Here is a 22,157-nt window from a genome sequence, read left to right on the forward strand (position 1 = left end):
CGTGTTGTACAAATTCACAGAATTTAATTCAAATCCTACTCAAGAGCTTATACTTCCCAAAATACCAAGTATCAAGCTGTGTGCAAAATTTCATTAATCCATTATGTCTAATATAACAGCCATCATAAATGGATACATTTTTCAATATATCGTACATCTGATACATTAAATGATTCATGGAACATGCCATTCAGTAGTTTGCTCTGTTGCTGCTGTAACCACACCCTACAGTTTACTGACACACCCCAGTCTTCAAATATCACATCACTGCAGCAAAGTTTAACTACTTCAGCTTTACAGCTGCTGAAATTACTATTGAAATCTTTCAAACACTATCCACAACAGTTGAAACATCTCCTGCATGTTTAATATGTTCATAATAAGAATTTATTATTGTTTTGTATAGATGAATTTTTCAGCTCAATATCAATTCAAGTTTGCGGGGGAAAGGAGAAGGAAGACCTTCTGTAAGTCACGTCACAACAGTTTAGCTTGACTGACATATTAATCATGTTTCTTGCGCTGTGGTCCCAGCAAGATCTGGCCCCACTTTCAAATATGACTTCCTTTGTGAGGTTTATAAGTAATAAGTAATGAATTCAGTAGTGGTTAATAAAAAATTTAGCAATGCTTTCCCATGACCCACTATTAATTTCTTGCTAACATTCCGTCTTCCGAATAAATGGGTGTGCTAGACGACTAAAGTGTCGGAAGCAGGATAAAGACCGGCTAAAACACATAAACTGGCCGTCCAGATTTTACTCTCAGCAATAAACTTCAGCAAGAAGCATCAGTAAGAAACTGATTCATCATTAATCACGCAAGTATTACAGATTAAAAAGTCCTTTATAAAGACCTTCTTATAAAAATGACCCCCCATCTACCTATAACATTTTCACTGCAGTACTGTCAAATCCTGGTGTTTTTCTTTTTGATGTAAATAATATGTACTTTATTACAGTGCTAACTGATTTTAAAAAGGTACAAAGTGTACTAACATGTTGTCTCCCAGGATGATGATCCGTCTGAGTGTCACTGATTTAACAGTGGAATACAACACCACCTAATTTGACAGTATGCTATCACAGCTTCACTTTCCACCCACGTGTATTTTTCCTCTGTGATTCTACTCAAATGCAACTTGATGCAGTGCTTAAGGCACAGTCACTGTCAACTGCTGGCTTTTATCTTTATACATCATTTGAGCTTTGCATCCTAGAATGAGGTAATCCAACTTGAAACATCTCTTTTGATTAAGAGCTGGTTGTCCACAGTTTGTGAGTATGAGCGTGTGAATAAAAAAGACATGTGAGACTACGTGATATGAGTAACTGTGTCATCATGTGGCTGAGTCACTTCATGTATGAGTGTGTTCACTCTTATGTGCCCTTCATAAGCTCATGTTAATTGTCCTTAAGTAAAATACATAGTATGAGACAACAAGTGTCTATGTGTGTGTGTGTATTGGGGTAACACAAGTTGTATAAGAAATGTGTGTGTCGAGGCAGGACGGTGTATGTGTGCACCGGTATTTTGTGATGTACACTAGTTAATTACTGATGACAGATTTTCTGGTGGGCAAACATAAGGAGTGACAGATTTTCCGTCTTTGATCTATCCATCAGTGTGTCCGTCTGTCTGTTTTGTTCTTTGCTTAATCATTTCTCTCTTCCCCCTCATTTACTCCTTCTCTCTTTCTCTCTTTTAACCCCTTTCCATATTTCTTCCCCGTCATCCTCCTCACCGTTGGTGCTTCTCTTGTGCAGCTCCTCTTTGCCGTTCTTGCTGCTGCTGCCGGTCGTCGTCCTTCGGGCCGAGGAGCTCTTGCTAGTGTTCAGCTTCCCAGAGCCGTTGCTCGACATCGAGCCATCCTCCTCGCTTGGCAACCGCCTGTAGTATCCATGGCAACAGAGGGAGGCATGGGGATAAGAAGAGCGGGACAGCTTATGAGTCTCTTGTACACAAACAGGGCATCACCTCACAGTTAATACTAGTGGAAAAATATCTATTAACTTTAGATAGATAAGAAACGTACGTTAATTGAGCTTTGAATAACTCAGACATATTGGGTGTGTGTATGTGCATTTTTTGTAACGGAGAGAAAGCACATTAAAATAATAGAATTTGGCTAAAAATTAGGGGTTAAATATGTGTGATCACAAACGTCTATAAATAACAGCCATACAAAACTTTCAACAGTTTATTATAGGGGCAATCAGGCCCATGCCACCTCAAATGTCTCGCCTCTGGTGCTCAGACAACAGAACAGGCACAAACAGTGATTTGATTGCGGTTATTACCCACAAATGAAGCAAACAAAATATTTTCTGTAGCACCACAGCCTGTGTTGTACTGTAGCTCTTTGTCATATTTTGCAATGATTATAATTTTGGGTTGCAGTTATTTCGGAGTGGATTCTTTTATTCACAGAATTCCATCAAAGCATAGAAACTGTTTAGAAATACAGGACAAATGTAAAGGACAAGTACAGCAGAAACAATCCTGATTTATTTGGGCAGGTTGTTCAACAGCCAAGGGCTACATGAAAGCTACTTATACACACACATGCGCACACACACAAACGCAGACACACACAGACACACACAGACACACAAACTCATACACTTGACTACAGAAGAGTTAATAAACTCAAGCAACAACATATATGTGGACTTATATAATGCGTATTGTCTTGCCTCACACACACTGTTATGTAAACCATATACAGGTCCCTCTCTCTCTCTCACACACGTGCACACACAAACACACTCACAAACACATACACGCAGCCTTGAGGCATGTAAGCCACAGCAGCTACACAATGTGACAGGCATGTCTACAGGTGGTGTGAGATGCACAGATCAGCAAGACCGGACATCACAGAGCCACAGGCAAGGCTAACGCCCTGACTTTGTGAACAGATACACAGGTTTACACACACACTGCAGCCTGGGCAGTGGTCAATGGCTGGCAAAGTCACAGCAAAAATTGTGGCATTAAGCGAAGAGCTGAGGAATGGAGGTAAAAAAAACAAAACAAAAAAAAAACAGTGTGTGTGTTCTAGGTAAATCTGTGTAGGAAGGCCAGAGAGAGGAGCAACAGAATCAATAATCACGCTGCTGGAAATTCATGTTCGACTCCCTGCTTCTCTTTCTTCTTTGTGCCTCACACATTGTAGCTCTCTGGAGGATGCAGTGAGCGGAATAAACGCTCTACCTATCAACCATCTCTCCTCCTCCCCCCCATGGTTAGCATTCAGTCTGCATCTCACTCTATCCTCAGACAAGTGAACAGTCCACAGCTGAAATCATTGCTGTTGATTCTAAGACTTGTTTCAGGTTTTCAGCAAACATCTTGAATCCTGCATCTTAAAACAGAAAGTGCCAATCACGTCACCTATTGTGACAAGACAATTCTACACTCTTCAGAACGACCAACTACAATTATATCACTGTTTTCAGTGACAAGTTAAACTAAGAAAAAAACAAGTCTAAACTGAAAAAAATTTGAGAAAAATAAAAGCACATTTTGAAGAGAAGTTTTCAGGGCATGACTAAATACTAAAAACATCTGCATGCACATACAATGTTTAGCAGATATGTATTACAGAAAGTGAATTCATGTGAATTGTATAGAGATCAATCAGATATCAGAATTATCAGATGATACAGGTTTTATCTATGGCTTTGTTCAAAATCGTTCCCTTGTTCACTTATTCACTATATTTATTGTAATTCCGTTCTCTATAAAATGCACAGCATTATACTGTGGCATGGTTAGCAGAAAGCAGCCATGACCTGGGCAATACTTTTTTTATTCAGTTGTGGAATTTGTGAGAGCACTATATAGTGGTTACATTTACGCACTTGTAATCATGTTAACAACTGTTCCACTGGTGTCATAGTCAGATTGAAAATGTCTAAAATATTTTGGTTTGTGACCAAACACCTAAAAAACCTAAGCACACTTCCATCAGCCTCAACAATACTTTCTCTTTGTGAGCGTGATGATGTTAGCATATAGCTTAAAGTTTCTCTTTCCCTCTCTCATCCTTTTCTCCTGCTTCCTTCATTTTCAGCTGACCATGTGTGTTTACTCCTTCCGTTTAAATCGAGGTCTAAAGACAGAGTACGTCATTCACTGTACAGATTGTAAAGCCCACTGAGGCTTTGTGATTTTGATTTTGGGCTATATAAATAAAACTGACTTGACAGATTACGCCACAGTCTTCTAAAGCCAATCATATCGTGGCTATCAACCTTTAAATCTGTTCTTCTTTCTGCTGCTGTCAGTTGTCATGGCAGTGCTATTTCACCTCTACTGTACATTCACCTCCAGCTCCCCTGGTCCGAGCTCACCATAGCCCAATCCTCTCACATCCATCAAGATCTCAGCCATTCTCTTCATCTAGTTACCACCACCAGTGACCCATCAGGGAAGGAGCCTATCATTTTACGAATTACGATGACATCATGATGGAATCCAGTCACCACATGTCAAATACTTGTTCATTCATGTTAAGTTTCCCTTGACTTAACTGTTTCCACAAGTCTGTCTGAAATCCCTCCCTACTGTACTTCCTGTACTATACTGTGCACTGCACTGTATCTATTTTTATCTGAGCTGAAATTTAAGAGTGACATGTATGCACAATAGAGTTCCATCAAATCTAGTTCACAGTGGAACATAGTGAAAAGGAGTTTCTGGCAAACTACTGCTTGCTAAAAATAAAAAACTGACAACGCAAAGGTCATTTTATAGAAGTGACAGTTGTACAACTCTGTGCTTGTCTGTGTCGAGTCATTTTTCTTTCTTTTTCTTTTTTGTACGTCTCCTTATATAGTAACCAAGTGTCAAATATTTAAAGGGGTACTGAGTAAACTGTGTAAATGAGGGAGTGATTTCAGACACGGCCTTAGTTTTGGTTTCTTGTCCGAGTCATCTGTCTTTCTCCTTTCTTATCTCCCTTTCTTCTTCTGATGTCGCACACAGTCGCTGTACATTTAAAGAGTGAAAACACTTCCGAAGTCTTGTTATCTGTTCAGTTATCATTATAATGTCCCAGAATAACTGCTTTGTTGTTGTTTTGCTTTTGAAATTTCCCCTCTCATCCCTCTGCACTCCATAGTGCACAGCTTAGCGAATGAAATACTGCCTCATTTTCTAATTAGTGTACACCCTTCTTTGAAGAATAGCTCCCCATAAGATATACATGTGCTTATGTACAGGTTGGTAAAGCTGATTATCGCAGTATGCCAGCTCCTCCAGGATTTTAAAGTGTCATCATTGTTACGCTGAATGGCTCCCTCTGGCGTGGCTATAGCCAGGGTTATAAATATACATGTGTTTATCATACTCGAGAAGCAAAGCACAACTAATCCCACCTCCATTCAATTCATTTAGTGGTGTGTAAATATGATGCACTTTCTTGTGTGCGTGGTCCTGAATTAGCATTTCTGTGAGAAGAGGCATGATGCATCTCATCTATGACTTCCTTATGGAAGGATGTCACCACTGAATGTGGGTGGCGGTGTGTGGGTGTAGACTGTAGTAGAGAAATGTCTGGGGATGGAAGAGTTATTTAGATTAGTTTCATTATTTTGTACTAAATGTTTTCTGTTCTATTTCTATTCTATTTCTTTTCATGTATGGAGCAGATTATAACTCATAATCCTACTGCAGTCTATTGGGAATAAGACTGTTTTGCACATTTTGGTTAAGACATGTAAAACTGTGATTTGGACAGGTGTTAATAAATCATATTCATTGCTCATGCATAAAATATGGAAGACACTAACAACAATGATTGGTGTAGAAAACACTGAGCAGTAACAGATGAAATATATGGAAAAGACTCAACACTCATTTACATGCCAAATTGAGACAGATAACAGAAAACTTGAAGATTAGCAGCAGTCAAATGCATCATCCATCTTTGTGAATTGTATTATCTCAGATTTACTAAAGAATAGCAGCAAACCTGTCTAATCCACCACAGTTTCTCAGTGCCTGCAATGACAAATGACTGTCTATTAAGCTTAAGGGCTAGGTCATTACAAGCATTTAATTAGCTTTTTCACAAAATCGGAATAGAAATCAGGTTGTGCAGCTGATAACTGATCGTTTTTGCTGGAATTTTGTCTCACGAAATGGGTGCATGTTTCCACAGACCATGGAAAAGAGTGGCGCACTTTCTAACAAAGACCTCTAAGACAATGTGAATGTCCTTCACTCATCTTTGAAAAGAAACTAACTAGCAAAACAATTCTTTGCTCTAGTCTTTATAAGGCACTAATGCTGGGTCAGAGGGGCATCAAATGTGTTCCTTCTGAAATACAGGACAAACTATTTTTGCAGACATTCTCTTATAGATACTAATCAGCACACTACTTAATGGTTTGAAGAGTTTGGCACCAAGAATCTGTCTAATTCCATTTTCATCCGCATGCAAGTGTGTGGGCAGCAGTTGAGACTTGACATTCATTAGTGTGCGGGGTGTATAAAATCCAGTGCTGGTAATTCTTGCTAATGAGCGGATAGTTTCTTTTGAAAAAGAAAAAATTATGCATAAATTGTTATTTAACCACAGAGATCGCCTGGGCTTCAACAGGCAAATCTGGGGTTTCTACTACCCCAAATGACTTTTAACCAGCTTTAGGGGTGCATCTGTATTCTGATTGCACTGGCAGTGGGTGTGAACATAATCTAGACTGGTTTTTATTCTGTGTTGAACTGTATCCACATGGCATGATCGGAAGCTCGGATAAATGAAGAGACGGTCTGAAGTGTCTTTCAAAAAATGTGAGAGATAGTGAACAAAAAGAAAGTGCCATAATCACTACGAGTGTAGAACCACCTGCGCAACATAAGTCAAGCTTTGTTCTGCCCAGTCTAATGAAGAGTTAGAGGATAATCCTCCCCTAATGTCTGACCAATAAACCCTCTGAATCTTAATATTTATTACAATATGTTCCTCACTGAAGGAGACACAATCATTTACATTTAATATACTGTATATGTGTATGCTTGTAAACATGAATATATGTATAGTATGTTTAAATCTGCACATAAATCAATATCTGAATTTCTTACTTTCTTTCTTACCCTCAATATCGGTATCGGCCTAAAATCCAGCATCAGTCAAGCGCAAGATAAAATCTCCTTTTATTGTCTTCAAACTGCTCCTCGTTAACACTGGACTTATCTTTAGATCATGTCAATCTGTCTTCACTGCTTACTGCTGGCTTCTCTCTGGCTTAACACAGTGATGCACAAACAAACACTGATGGTGGGTCCTGCTGAAAAGCTTGGGGTTTGTTTGCTGGCTTGCTCACTGACTGAAACAGATGCTTGGGAACTCTGTGGTTCCCCTTCACAAAGCTTCCAGCTGGGAACAGCATGTGGAATCAGCTCATTATTTCAACTCTTTACCTGCACAGTCTCACAGGCCACAGGGGTGACCGGAATGAGCAGACTTGCAAAAACATCTACATTTGTAATGAATTATATACTATGACGTCTGCAGTGTGATACAGACGATCTGTTCTATTTGCTAAGGTCTGTGAGTGGCAACTATTGCAGTTGTGTATCAAAAATAGTTTGCTAGCCACCCAAATGCAAACCATACACCCCCAGTTGGCTCCCATTAGTTCTCAATTTGAAGTTTGCCTCTGAATAACCTGGACATGTAGTCCTAACACCTCACACTACCCCTCTATCCCAACAAGGATCGGGACACCCTACTCTTAGGCGTGGACAAGCAAAACAAAGGGGTAGGGCTAAGCTGTTAGGTACAAGGGTTATGTTGGGATTGGGCCTGCATATGCAAATGTGTGTTCTGTAATGTTTATAAACCAAATAATCAAAGCTGACACCCATTATGATGCATTTTGTTTGTCTACATTGTATATATTGAGGAGTTTTTATTCATATTCTTATATGAACCCTAACCCTATCAGTTGTAATGAGGATCTCACTGAAAGTCATCACACAATGCACTAGTTTCAATCAGCTTGACGTTTTAGCATCTTTTAGCTCATTTTTGTTTTACTGCAGTAATACAACTGTTTTAGTTCAGTCTCGTTTCACTCAACAAACCTATTTCCAGCAGCAGCAGGCAGCACTCTGAGAATAGGGCTTTAAAAACTTGCTTTACCCTATCTGCCAAACACTAAACAACAAACAGAGTAAGCGACTTTCTGAATTTTAACCTGAGGTCAATGTCTTCATCATAACACTAAACAAACAAATGACACCCGCAGGAAAACATGTGAACAAACAGTTAGTAACTGTCTTACCCTCCTTTGTGTATGTCAGCAGATGGAGGCCTCTTGCTGCCAGTCCCATCCTGGTGGACCTTCTTATCCAATGACAGTGACAGTGGAGCATCTCGTACAGGCAGCCCTAGCACCAGCGTCTCCTTGGTAACAGAGGTAGCCTCATCACCTGTTCTTCCCATGTGCTTCTTGGCATAGTCAAAGCCCTGGACAGGCTGGCAGAGAAAAGGATAAAACAGTAGAGGTCAGAAACCCTTAATTCAACTTAAAGGTCAGAGATGCAGCATTGTTTCTTGTGCTTTGTTTTCAGTTTGCCTATTGGATTAACTTGATGCACTAATACAAGCATCCGTTTCCAGGACTCAAAGCACATGCAAAGACAGGAAAAAGGGTAACTCAAGATACAGCAGAATTCCACAGAACAGTAAAGTTGTACACTTTTACTCCACATCACAGACTGAAAGGCCAATGTCATATATAATCAACAATAATGAGCAATGATGATAGAGCAGTCACAAAATATACAGCACTAACACCATGGTTCAAAGGAGCGTAGCAGAGTAAAGCAAACTGCAGCTAATGTTGGCGAGACAGTCCCGATGGTATGCAGTCACAAGGATAATTCCACAATCAATGCACATGACAGCAGACAGACGCACATAGTGTGGAAATTATTTCCCCAGACATTCTGAAGATACTGAATTAGTATTTCTCCTGAAAATCTTCATCTTTAAAGTAATTAAAGATGTATCACGCATAATTTTACATATAAAACATTCAAATTGTATCAGCCTAAATCCCTAATTGGTGATCCAGTTTACGAAATGTGTCCCATTACCTCAAAATAATACCCTGTAGATTCACAGTATTTGCTCCACCTCTGGTGTCAAGTATGATAATCAAAATAATCCAAATAGAGAGAAAAGTACAAACCAGCATCTCCACTGAACAAAATGACACTTGCATAAAGGTTTTCATATTGAGGCTTTTTTCATGTGCTGCAGCAAAACAATTAGTTAACTGGCCAACACTTTTCGCTAGATTTGTAAGCTTAATTGTGTATTCACATTTGTAATTAACAAAAAGAACTTTAAGTAGAAAACCTTATCAGGGTTGTGGTTCAAAGCCTGTGGCTCTTGTTTTTTGTAGCTGTTACCACGAGATACAACTTGATTCTCTGTATGAAAACAAATTCTGAATAGTAATAGCATTCTGTCTGGTTCTCTGAAATCAAATAAAATGAAAAATACATTTCTGCATCTTCTGCCTAATCTTTTTCACCAACAGGACATCTGCCAGAGAAGAAAACAAACATCCAATTTCATTTCAGTTGGAATTCAATCTAACCAAAACAGTTGTAAAAAACCAGCTTCAGAGAGAGAATCACTCTATAGTTGGGATTATGTCCAACTCATCGAATACAGCAGCATGGTCAGTGGCCTTAAGCATCAAACTATGATACTCTACCAATAACTCTAGCACAAGTTTTGCATGGGAATGGCTCAGTGGTAACAGGTACACCTAATGTGTAATATTATCAAAAATATATTTTATTCAAAATGAAGCTTGCTGACTAACAGTTTAGGACTTTTGCATTGTTATGACGTGAAATAGTCAGGGTTTGGTTAGATTAAGGAACGACTATACGTTGGGTTAAAATAACTATGTTCAGTCACATAATTTACATTAGTGACAAGTCACAACATTTACCGTCTGTTGACCTGCTTACAGACTATGACCTGAAAATAAATCGCTCTCAACTCCAAACTGTATCACAAACCCCATCAGATTCAGAGTACTACTAGAGAGGCACTTCAAGAAGTGAAGTGCAGGGCCACTGACCAGGCTGCTGTAGTTGATGTGCTGGATGTGAGGCTGGGTTACACCATGATGTAATACCATCCCTCAACACAATTATGTAGTATATTGTAGAGAATTGTTGTTCATCTACCTGTGGCTGTATTCATATTAAAACTCAATGAAAAAATAAACTGGCAGTGAGTGAGTGCTTGATTTTCTAACAGCTGTCTCCATCATAAAGTCACTTGACCCTTTAACTATTTCATTTTTTCTGATAAAATGCACCACAAGCTGGTTGGGCTAATGAATATCAACCTGCTGCTTGGAGTTAATTGGCATCAAAACACAGTTTTCCTGTTTATTGTAGTTAGTTTTAAATTCATAATGTAAGTTCATTTTTAGAATTTATTTTCCTCTGTATGTAAATTTAAGATAGGTAGTAGCTCCCATGAAGGTGAGATTTTTGGTTGAACATCAAATTAAGTCTATTGTAACTCTGATCTGATCAACAGCAGAAGTCTGTCAAGGTGTATCACTGGACAGCCCAACACGGCTGAACAGATATCAGAGTTGCTCACAGAAACACGACAGGGTCTCCTGAATATTAAAGAAAAACCTCCCAACAAGTGTTTCTTTCATTTTAGATAAAGGTAATTGGATGGACCTCCCTCCCCTGAACCAGGTTTATCAGTCTCCAACCGACACAACTGGCATGAAGAAGTTGAAAAATAAATAAAAACACAAAGCTTGGCAGCATCTTTGAAGTCTGTGGTTTTGGCATAAAAAAACAAAGGGAAAAAAAGGCATCAGTAGACGAGTTTTGCTAAGCCTCTGAGGCCCGGACACGTTCTTTGTAAAGCTAAACGCCTTTCAATTTACGGAATAGAGAACGAGGGAGAAAAAAACAGAGAAAGACCCCTTTTAGGTTACACAACAAAGATGAAACCCTGATTTTTTTTTTGCCTCCCCTTTTCTATTTTGAGCGTCTCTAAAATGGGACGCCTAATGCATCTGATGATGCATGCTAAATTCAGAGTGCATGTGAGGTTAGGCAGCAGCGTGGGCATCCGGCTGACGGCACTTTCAATAATTAATCGGTCATATACACTACTGTGCTATAAGCTAGCTCCAACACACGTGGCTGCAGCCGTGGATGAGTGTTAGGAAAGTGATATAAAACACATAGAGGACACACAGATTAGGACTGAGAGAGAGAGAGTGGGTAAAAGCCATCTCCCCATGAATATATGGATTGAGCGTGCATGTGTCTGCACACACCCTCTACCCGCTGAAGTGATGTACGATGACAGTAACTATCGTGCGAAAGATGTATGGAGAGTGCAAAAGTGATTTGCCTGTGGCCTCATGCTGTTCACAGGTTGAGGGGGGAGTGTCACGCAGCAGCTGAGCCAGGAGGGAGCGTTGTGAAACAGATGTGTTGCTCAAAACACCAATATGCATTATGTATATAGATTATTGAGGAGCAGGAATTAAATGTGCTTTCAGGGCTGTTGAACTGAGAGACAGCCTGACGCATACTGCACATGGACTTTAAAAGATGTGTCATTCACTGGCTGATGGGTAATGGCTGTCGTGCACGGAGACAATATGGATTCTCAGAAATGACAGAGCCGTGAGGCATAACCTTGAAAAGTGCGCCTGACATTTCACGACTTGCGCTTTACTACACTCGCTCAAGGTCTTTCTCTCTTTCCTCCCTGTTCTCTTCACACTCCCATATCCTCACATTTCCTTCTTTCCCGTCTGTCTCTGCCTCTTCTTCCTTGCTAATCCTCCATTTCTTTTCCCTGTCTCCACCACCATCTCTCCCTCTCTTCCACTGTCCACAGACAGCATGTTGACTGAACAAATGGCCATCTTTCATCTTGCACAAGCAGCTCAGTTTATGAAGACTTCGGCTGTGGACAGCGCTTGTGGTAAAGCCTGAGCCTCTGATCAGTCTGTCAGAGATGGATGACAGTTTTCTCCACATCCATTAAGAACAGCGATGGGGTAAAAGAGCATGAGAGAAGTAAGAAAGGTGGTGACACGGCCTTCAGCTGTTTCTTTTACTTAAAGATGTCATGTGGAATGACATGAGCATGACCCTGTTGCAGCACCAAATTACCCATTCTCGTTTTCCTTGCCTTCACTATCAAACAGAAGCTTCTCCTCATGTCTAATTTTAACTCAGAGCAACAGCCAACAGCAGCTCAATGAGGTGCAGCAGATGGATGAGATATGCTCTATTCCCCCTGCGGCCATATTGATTTAAATTCAGCTCTAGCAGGGCGAACGGAGGAAGCGCGCCACAGAGCTGCATCGAAACAAAAATGTCCCCAAGAGTTGGTACAATAAGTAAAATGAGACACAAAGTAATAGACTGTGGTGCACATCAGCATGGTGCTGCACTGGTTAGGTAAACGCATGGCATGATGCAGCAAAATGCAAAATAGCCTGAGCCCTTTAAATGGCAGCCACTGCATTGTGCTTTCATTGAACACCTTACAAATGAAAAATGGATTCTGCTTTTGCTGATTCCACTTCCATTGTAGTCCACACGGACGCCTGCTATCTGAGGCTTTCACGCCTATACAAGAAGGCACAGAGGGAGTAAAAGCCATTTTGAAGGATGTTCCAGCTGCACACAAGACGTGCAGAGTGATGAAGTGAGTTGGACTCTGCAGAATCACTCACTGGTGCTTAAACACACATGCAGACCTAGTCTAAACCCCAGTATTGATCAGCAGCTTTAGCCTGTCCTGCATGGTGACTGATGTCTGAGTGGGTTGGGGGCAGAACACACAAAAATGCTCACAGTAGATCAACTTGATGAAGTCTATTACTCTGCTTAGGTCTGGTTAGTATTTATAGAACTTTATGGTATACATAATTCACTGCGGTTGGCTTCTGACATAGACCCTATTTACACCTGGTATCAATGTATTTGATCTAGTTAAGGAAAATGATGCACAATGCAGGTTTAAATACAGGCAAAATGCACTGTGATCAGAATGTAACTGGAGCATCCAGACCAGATCAGAGGTTTTATGGCTCATATTCTGATCAGATCGAATTCAGGGTGACCAAAGTGAAGTAGTAGCACTCTTTTATTAGGTTGCATTGACATGGAAGATGCTGTATTTGTTCACAAGTCAAAGTCAAATTTGCATTTGAGATCTTATTAATATGCAAAATCAAGATAAACAAGCACAATCCAGATAACATATCCAGATACATGTCACCTAACACCAGGTTGAGAAGCAGTGCTTCACACTCCCTCCTGGTTTTGACCACAACAGACCACTTTTTTTGTTTTGTTTTGTTTTATTAATTGGGGGTAGAGCATATAAGAATTGTGGCCAAAACCTGTAGTACTCCTTCTTTGCTTTCCTAACCTGGCCAAAGCCAGAAAGCCAAATGAAACAAACCAAAAAGGTTTCTTCCAACACTCCATTCTTTACAGCTGATCGCTTCAAGAACACTCCACTGCAGCTTGGCAAGGAAAACTTGAGCAAAATACATAAGGGGAATTACGTACAATAATAACCATTATGTTGGAACACGTGTTGCAATGATTAGGAGCTGATGTGCGTCAAATCTCTTACACTGGAATCACATTTAGGGAGGGACTGCTTTGTGAATCCTGGTGGTTAGAGGTCTAGGATGATGATAATTCAATCACAATGTCCTCAGTTTGGGTATAGCTGCGGGCCTTTGTTCCATGTCCTTCCCTTCTTCACCTCATCTCCTGTCATCTCTCAGTTAAAAAATGTTTAAGGCAAGTATCGACAGTATGACCAAATACAGCGGCCTGTAAGATGTAAGATTGAATCTCGTATTAATATAGACTGGGAAAAAAATTGACCTACGCTTTAAACTACTAGTAGTGTTTATCTCAAGTTTGCCACATTGCCACGAGCTCTTTCTAAACTAAATCCCTGTGTGAAATATTTATCTCATTTGCTCACGCATGCAACAGCTTGGGATTGGAAGAGGGTAAATACCACTGTGGGTAAGAGCAGTGATTGTAGCCTCACGGCACCACTTGTGAAATCTCATTTCGAGACACATTAATATTTGATGCGCTCTCTCGTAAAACTAAACACAAATGATAATAAATGTTTACAAACGATTGTGAAAGCAAATAAAACCTTCGATCTCAGAAATGAATATGTGAATGTTATAGCATTGTACAAGTGAATACACTAAAGCAGGGACAACACACAAACACACACACACACAAATATTTGGGGTCTTTACTCTGTGCTGGAGTGTTACACCAGCTCCATTACCTACCAGAAATGTCCTGCCTACACCATTAACTCATCCCACCTTCTTCACTAGGCACACTTTGCTTCTCAAGGGACGGTGTCTAAATAAGCTGACATGCTGCACCAGAGCCAAAGTAACCACAGGGCTGGCCTCTGAATGGTCCTTTGTAGTTTAAATCTTTTAAGCATTTTCTATCCATGATCTGTGGTCAACACTGCCCCTTTTTGAGTCTAGCCATGATAAAATAGCTACCATAATCCAGTAGAGACCCTCATATAAAAAAAAGAATTGGGTTGGGGGACCATATAGGGTCCCTGCTGAGCCACTGAGGGATGAGAGTGGCTTCATCTGAGAGGATAAAACGACTGGCTTGAAAAGGGAAGGGAACTGGCATAGGGGCAGTCTAGGCTGATGACACAGGCTTGAGTCACTTTTTTACCAATGCTACAAAACAAAAATAGATTTGTTCGGTTCACAGGTGTTGAGCATCTTTTCGGCTATTCATGTTTTTGAGCTGGGTTAAATATGGCCTCTTCTGGACGGCAGAACAGAGCTCATTTGCCTTTTTTACAAGCTCTCTCCTTGGTAATATAGGCGATCGACTCAAAGCTAAACAATTTAAATCTAAAGGAACGTGCTTGTGAATTTGACAAGCCTATTATAGTTTTTTTCATCTTTCGCCACTGTCCCCCTCTCCCTCCTCTTATTGATCTCCAAAAGCCAATGAAGACGTTGGATAAAGTCATGTCCACAGCACAGCAGCTACATGCAAGAATTTGCCCAGCAACACTGACAGGCAGCGCATACAGAAATATGCAGCCAACAAGGCAGTTGCACACGACTTGATCAACACAGTCATACGTCCTGTTCTGAAACAAAGCAGTAACTCATTCATTCGTCAAAACATGAATTAACTGAGTCAGTAATCCACCCAGCCAGTGTCTTAGTGAATACCTGGTGGTGGTAACTGCCCTCCCTTCGATATGAGGTCTAAAGGGAGAGAGTCAGAGGGACAACGTCATGGAGGAGTTATTATGAAAAAATAAATGAATAAATAAAAACAATAGAATAGATTAGAATAGAAAAGGAAATGGGAGGACAGGATAGGATTGGACAGGATAGGATAGGATAGGATAGGACAGGACATGTCTAATTTTCATAGTTTGGCCATCATTCTAGTTACTCCTGTTACCAACTTAACTGGGAAGATCATAACATTGTTAAAAAGACGTGTGTCCGGGCAAGAAACAGATGCAGTCAGCTAATCAGAGATGTTTTCAATGCTAAGGCTTACATATGTTTTTTACTGTCAATATCCCCAGGAACATTTTGATAGTGGCAGTTTAGTGTGTGGATCTCTTGACCTTCTAACTCTGTTCAGATCATCTGAGAAAAATGTCGGAGAATGAAGAGCACAGCTCACTGTCACTGTTGGACACACCTTAAATGCACCTTCACCATGACATTTAGACAATATTGTATAGATAATTTCAATAGGGTTAAATATCTGTTCCAAAACAGCAGCCTGGTGGGTATCAAACTGAGAGAAATAATGGTCAAAACTACAAATACTTTATTCATTATATATCAAATTTTGCCTGCCTTTGTTTTTTACCTACCAAATTTGACCCAATTAACCTACAATGCAAATTAAATGTGTTCAATTGTTGTGAAAGTGAATACTTTCCTGCTGATATCAGTAACTTTATCGTAGGTTGACACAGGTTAACATCCTTGTGTCTGATTCAATTCAAGGTATCACGAAGCTGATGCCCAGTTTACAGCTACTCTACAACATCCTGTTACCCTGGTATGAAACCATCTTAACGCTTATGGATACATTTCTATATCAGCCTACAAGTGTGATTGCTTGCTCTACCAGGATATTTGTCAGGAATATTTGTAGAGATATTTTGTTTCTACAACTGTTCTGTTGAGGAGGGAATATTTGCTGACAGTCAAACTTTCGAGTTGCTTTCATCTGGAGACAGAAATATTCTGTGTATTGGTTTATTCATAGCATTAGGGAGATTCCTTTGCCAGGTATCAAACGTTTGACCTGGAAAAGACCAAAAGATGGTCAATATGTTATTCAGTGGATGTGCAGCGAATGAAAGAAATTCTTGCTGCAGTGGAAGTCTCATCATGATATCACATGTAAAACACAGTTCAAGACTAAAGAATGTTGTAGAAAGCAAAGCCTCTTCATGAGCTTGTTTACCACTCGACTGACTGCAGTGACAGAAGCAGCTGTTGTTCTGGCATCATACACTGTTGTACTGTGACCAGGAAAACAACCTGAGCTGATCAAACCAGCTGCTAGCAATCTATCATACTCCTCCTATTCTGAAATGATTGATTTTTATCAAATCATTTATGAGTTAATGTTGAGTGAGCACTATTATTGTGTAAGGGCTAACACTACCCTAAGGTTCACTTCCAGTACACTAAACCCTGTCCATTTTTCATCGGCCGATTAGCCTTCACAGCATGCATGATTAGAAATGACCACGGGCTACTAGGCAGCAACAATAAATGATTGAGGCCCGCACATATGGGATTATATTTTTCTGACCTGAAGGAACAATTTAACACAATCGGTTTGCTGTGCAATGTGTCACTCATTCAGAACCAAGTTATATCATCTTATTGAAATTTCACTGTAGAGTTGGTTTGAAGCAGGGATTTTTTAAATATTTGTATATTTTAATATAACAGCTGATTTGCATTAACAGTAAATGAAGAAAGAAGAAGCAGAAGACCAGCACGTAGAAAGAGGAAAAAGAAGATGGTAAAGAAACAAAAGCTGGAGAAAGTAACAATGTATGATGTCTAAGTTAAATGATCTTACTTTGGAGCGGGTTTTGAAGTTCCTGAAGGCGCCCGTTTTGAAGATGACCCTGTTCCTCTGACAAAGAATGAAGGCCACCATGCCGATCACCACCATCAACAGGAACAGAGGCGTCAGAACGGCCATGATCCAGAGGTTGCCGGGTGGCGTCTTCACCACAGCTAGAAACATAGGGATATAATTCATCAGACTGTGACTGTGCATTCAATCAGTTCTGAGCAGTTTAGCCACTAAGTGACCTTACAGTGATTAGAAAGACAGGCAGAAATAAATACACTACAAGACATTTTTCAGGTTGGGCTGAATATGTTCAGCATTTGTACACACTTGAAATACTATTGCAGCAAATACGGGAAATATGTTCAGTTGCTTTCTTGCCAAGAGTTAGATGTGAAGACTGATACCACTCGCATGTTTGAACACTGTATATGAAGCTGGTGCCAGCAGGCGGTTAACTTAGCTTAGGATAAAGTCTGGATACAAGGCAAAACAGTTTGCCTGGATATGTCTGATCATTACGGAAAATCAACCTTCCTGCCCTTTGAATCTTGTTTGTTAAATCTGTTCAAAGGAGGGCATAATTTCTGCTGGGGTGGGGGGGGCTGTTTCACTTTTACAGTTTTGTTAGATGTAGAGAACTCGCTTGAGTCCTTCTGTCTTCTTACTAGCCATCTCTCAAAATCCAGATGAGGGAAAAGAGGAGCTGATGAAATTTTGGTCATCTCATCTGAGATCCCATCAGTTACTACCGTCCTTCAGTTAGTACTGTTCTCTCAAATCAATAAGCTGAGTAGCAGAGACTTGAATTACCCTATGGTATTATCTCTTATGCTACAGTCCCCTGTTTACTGGCCCTTTGATTATGTTGGTGCATCCCAGTTCCCTTATTTGAAGTTGTGCTGATTCACCATCTTGTGGGCCGTCCCACAGCTCTTAATTGTGCTCTGAGGAGCATGGAGGGATCTCGACAGAGCAACGAGCGAGGATACATGTGAGCAGCCTTCACAGAAGTCTTCTGACTAGCAGACACGCCCCTCTTATTGGATATCAGTTTCATAACGAAGTAAGGACAGATTAAAGTCAAGTATATCTCTCCCGAGTTTTATATCCTGTTTTCTGTTTCAATACCTAGCTTAGTTCTGTGTTAACTGTAGGCCGCAACAACATTTTTCTGATGATGATTATCATCCTCATCTATTTTCATCATAGACCATTTAGTCATATGTGGTGTTTACTTTAATTTGTATTTCTATTTTTAAGAATACCAAGTCTGTGCCTGTTGTTTGAAATGTGCTACATGAATAAACGACTTGACTTGACTTTACCCCATTCACTTTAATAAGCTATGGAAGCAGTTAAAGTCAGAGAGAGCAGGAAAGTCAGTCAGCAAGAAACACTCCAGTTATTGTAATTTCTTGGAGCACACCATTTTCATTCATTCACATGTGGGGCTGATAGTGATAATGATTTGACATGTTACATACTTTAAATTTTCCATGAAACATTTAGCACACTTAGTCGAGCAAATAATTCATATCGTTCAAAAGACATCATAATCATATTCTGGGTTGTACGTTGCAATTTCACAATCAGAATATCAGTGGCACTGAGCAGGACACAGTCCACAGCATCATGTGAAGTGATGTCCACTGCTGACGATGGCTTCAGCTGATCACAGCAGTCGGTTTTAACAGCCGTCAAGGCTTTTGATTAATGTTGGTCTGCAAACTGATACAGGCCCACAGCCATCAGCGTCTGTGTTTTGTCTCTGTAGCCTGATACCTCTTTAACAAACACGTGCACATCAATAACAGGTTTCATTTACTGTAGTATTTATACTTCAGAGGGAAGGACGTCTCATTTCTGATATTTCCTCATTTCCTCTCTCCTCACATAGTTTAGATGCTAGAAGTTAGACAAAAGTAGATGCGATGTTAGGGGATTGGGATGTACTCTATGCCAGGCTGGCTATCAATTTATATAATAGAAAAACTGCATAATAAAGACACAAATTATGATTGAAGACTGGATTTAGTGCACAACCTTAAAAAAAAAAAAAAAGAGTACTACAACCTGAAGTTCTTCTATGGAACATATTTCTTTGAGCTTGACAGGGAAATGTTATTCACTTGAAGGACTAATTCAGTTTGTTTCCACTGAGCCCGTTATAGCAAACTAAATTAATTTTACAAGAACATTGTGTTCAGTGCTCGGCTTGAGGACTGCTAGGAGGAGCTGTGAGGGGTTGTGATGGTTCTTGGTATCTCTCCACTTTGTTAATTATAGATTCTGGGGAAATGTGAGCGAGAAAAGGTGAGAGGGAACACTTAGTCCTCTTCAGCAGCAACAGTAGGAACATCCACTTGCATGGGTAAACACTCTCTTGAGGCCTTCGCAAAAAAACAACAGACACTAACAACAAATATACAGAACTACAGGTTTCTGAATTCAAGAGTGGATACACAATCTTTCATTTGGAATTTTTGAATGTGTGGATATTTTGAAGCTTTTTTGGATCCATTGGGAATTATGGAAAATATTTAAATTTATGGAAAACCTGAATGCTAAACAATGCTCCAGTAAGCCAAGAATGTTATGCTTGAGTTCAGCAGATAAACCCTAAAAAGCAGTTAAACTGAGGAAGTTTTTACAAGACTGGCTTCTCTACATTGGTAGCTGAATGTGAATTTTATACATATGTGCTGTTAGTCAAATGCAAAGAACATTGAACAGAATATAGAATAAATACAGAAAGGAACACACAGTCTAGATACCATCTAGTCAGTTGAGCTTGGCCTTAAAACTAGAACCAAGGAAATAGCTTAGCTGACACTGTCTAAAGCTAATCCATCCACTTAATAGCATCTCTTAGCCACACTAATTTGTATGTTGTGTCTTGTTTGTTTAATCTGTACAAATACCAAAGTGTTAAAATGATGATTGGCTATTTTACAGGGGATTGTGCCAAAAAAAAACTGCATTTTTCTACCTTTTTCAATTTCTATTCATAAGTGCAATACTAAATCAGTGGTGTAATAACTTCAATATGAATTTGTTAATTTGCATTATGTATTGTGCCTTGCTCTTTTCTTCACATAACTGTGTATAAGCTACTAGCATTAGGGCGACAACTCACAATTATTTTTACATTTCATTCAGTCCTAAAACATTTGAAAACTGCTAATCACCATTTCCCAGAGCCCAAAGGTTTATCTTCAAGTTGCTTCTTTTACCCAAAAAGCCTCTTTATTTACTTTCAAAAATGACAAAGAAAAGCAGCAAATCCTTACATTTAAGAAGCTAGAAACAGCAAATGTTTGAAAATTTAGCTTGAATAACAATCAAATATAAAACATCTTGATAAAACTTTTTTTTTTTGCTTGACTGACAGAATTGTGGTTGCAGCTCTAAATGTTATGTAACACAGCACAGTAAGAAAACAATCTTACGTTCAGCCTGCACTTGCACAAAGTATCCCAGTGTCAGGGCCATGGTCTGGGAGTCCAGGCTGCTCAGGGTCTTGGCAGCGTTGGTTCCAGTGATGGGTGCTCCATTCAGCTGGACATAGTATGTCATCTCTGCTGGGTTCTTGGGACCAGGCAGTCGACGCATGCTGACCATCTGGAAAAGTCAAACATAGTATCTAACATCTAAATCTGATAATAGTTTATCTTCAAGACAGACAACATCAGCACAACATACCAACTACAGCCAGATTTAATACAAAGTTCTTTATCTCTCCACACCAACACATTTATAGTCCCAGCTGTATCAGTGGCCCAGTCAAACTTCTGAATTGGCTCGGCTGCTTTGATCATGACGAGCCATTTACTGCGAGATAACTGCACTTGGGGAAGACACTCGAGGATAACTGACTCACTTGAAATCTCAATTTCCTTTCATCATACATCAAACACCTTTTTTAATTTGACGAACACATCAGACAGTTTAATCAAGTCTGGTAATTTGATTTTTTTCACAAAAAAGGGATGCGTCGCATTAAATGGTCGGATGATTTCTCCCCTCATGACAAACCTCCCTCTCCCCTCTGTCCAAGTCCCTCACTCCTCCCTTTCTGTAGCCATAAAACTGGTCATGTGTGACTTCCCATAAAACCATGAGGCTGTGTAAAGGATAAAGCACAGGAGGAGCCACTCTTCTTAATTTGCACAATATGGAACAAAAATTCAGTTACAGGAAAATGACATATTAAGCTTTTGTACATCTGCCTTAAATTGAAATATACTCATACTCAATATACAGTATATTTATCCCTCTATCTGACTTCTTCAATCTGATACTTACACTGCCTTATTTCAAAAGATCATACTTTAAGAACAATGTTAACTGTTCAAACACAAGCATTAGCCGAGATAATCCATGGTTTTCAAATGAAAGCCATTTCTTATATTTCAAATCTACTTGTACAGTCTTGAGACCTGTTTCACATGTATTAAACATTATTCTTATAGTTGACATTGATTAATTTCCCTATTGAAACCCAGGGACAGTTTAAGTAGTCTTCTCCCGCACAGCACAGCACAAAAATGTATTATATTTGGACAACAGTTGAACATAATTCTTACCTTCAATTATTTAAACAGATCTTTGTGATCAATCAGTTATCACAACAGTTCATTAGTTTAATGGATTAGTCAATCATCTAATTATTTCAGGTCTAATTCCAACTACCAATGAAAATAATGTTTCTGAAAAGTTACTATATGAGCACTCAATTACATTACATTATATTATATAATATTCTAGACCTTGAAGCTTATTCAAGACACCCATGTGAAGAGGGTGCTATCTAGGGGCCTGAATGTGAAGCTTTTTGGCACTCACGTCAAGTTTGCCTTCAAAACAGGTTTATCATTTACTGTACATATACATACATACTGTAAATCCGAGCTCCAACAGACATTTAGGGTCCTCAAAGGATGAATCATACCGAC

At 39.6% G+C, this 22,157-nt stretch overlaps 1 protein-coding gene across 3 annotated transcripts in view; it reads right to left on the reverse strand.

Annotated features, from left to right (window-relative positions):
- Positions 1-22,157, reverse strand: part of kiaa1549la (KIAA1549-like a) — a 99,915-nt gene that overhangs the window by 19,557 nt on the left and 58,201 nt on the right. For 2 of the 3 annotated variants that reach the window (XM_037108246.1, XM_037108247.1), the window contains 5 exons: positions 20,652-20,823; positions 17,203-17,363; positions 15,306-15,341; positions 8,298-8,491; positions 1,745-1,890 (listed from right to left, as the gene is read on the reverse strand). In XM_037108246.1, the coding sequence (XP_036964141.1) occupies positions 1,745-1,890; positions 8,298-8,491; positions 15,306-15,341; positions 17,203-17,363; positions 20,652-20,823 (709 nt within the window). The remainder of the gene's footprint in view (positions 1-1,744; positions 1,891-8,297; positions 8,492-15,305; positions 15,342-17,202; positions 17,364-20,651; positions 20,824-22,157) is intronic. The other variant, XM_037108248.1, reaches the window with a different exon arrangement.

This window comes from Acanthopagrus latus, chromosome 8 (assembly GCF_904848185.1).
Source record: "Acanthopagrus latus isolate v.2019 chromosome 8, fAcaLat1.1, whole genome shotgun sequence".
NCBI lineage: Eukaryota > Metazoa > Chordata > Actinopteri > Spariformes > Sparidae > Acanthopagrus > Acanthopagrus latus.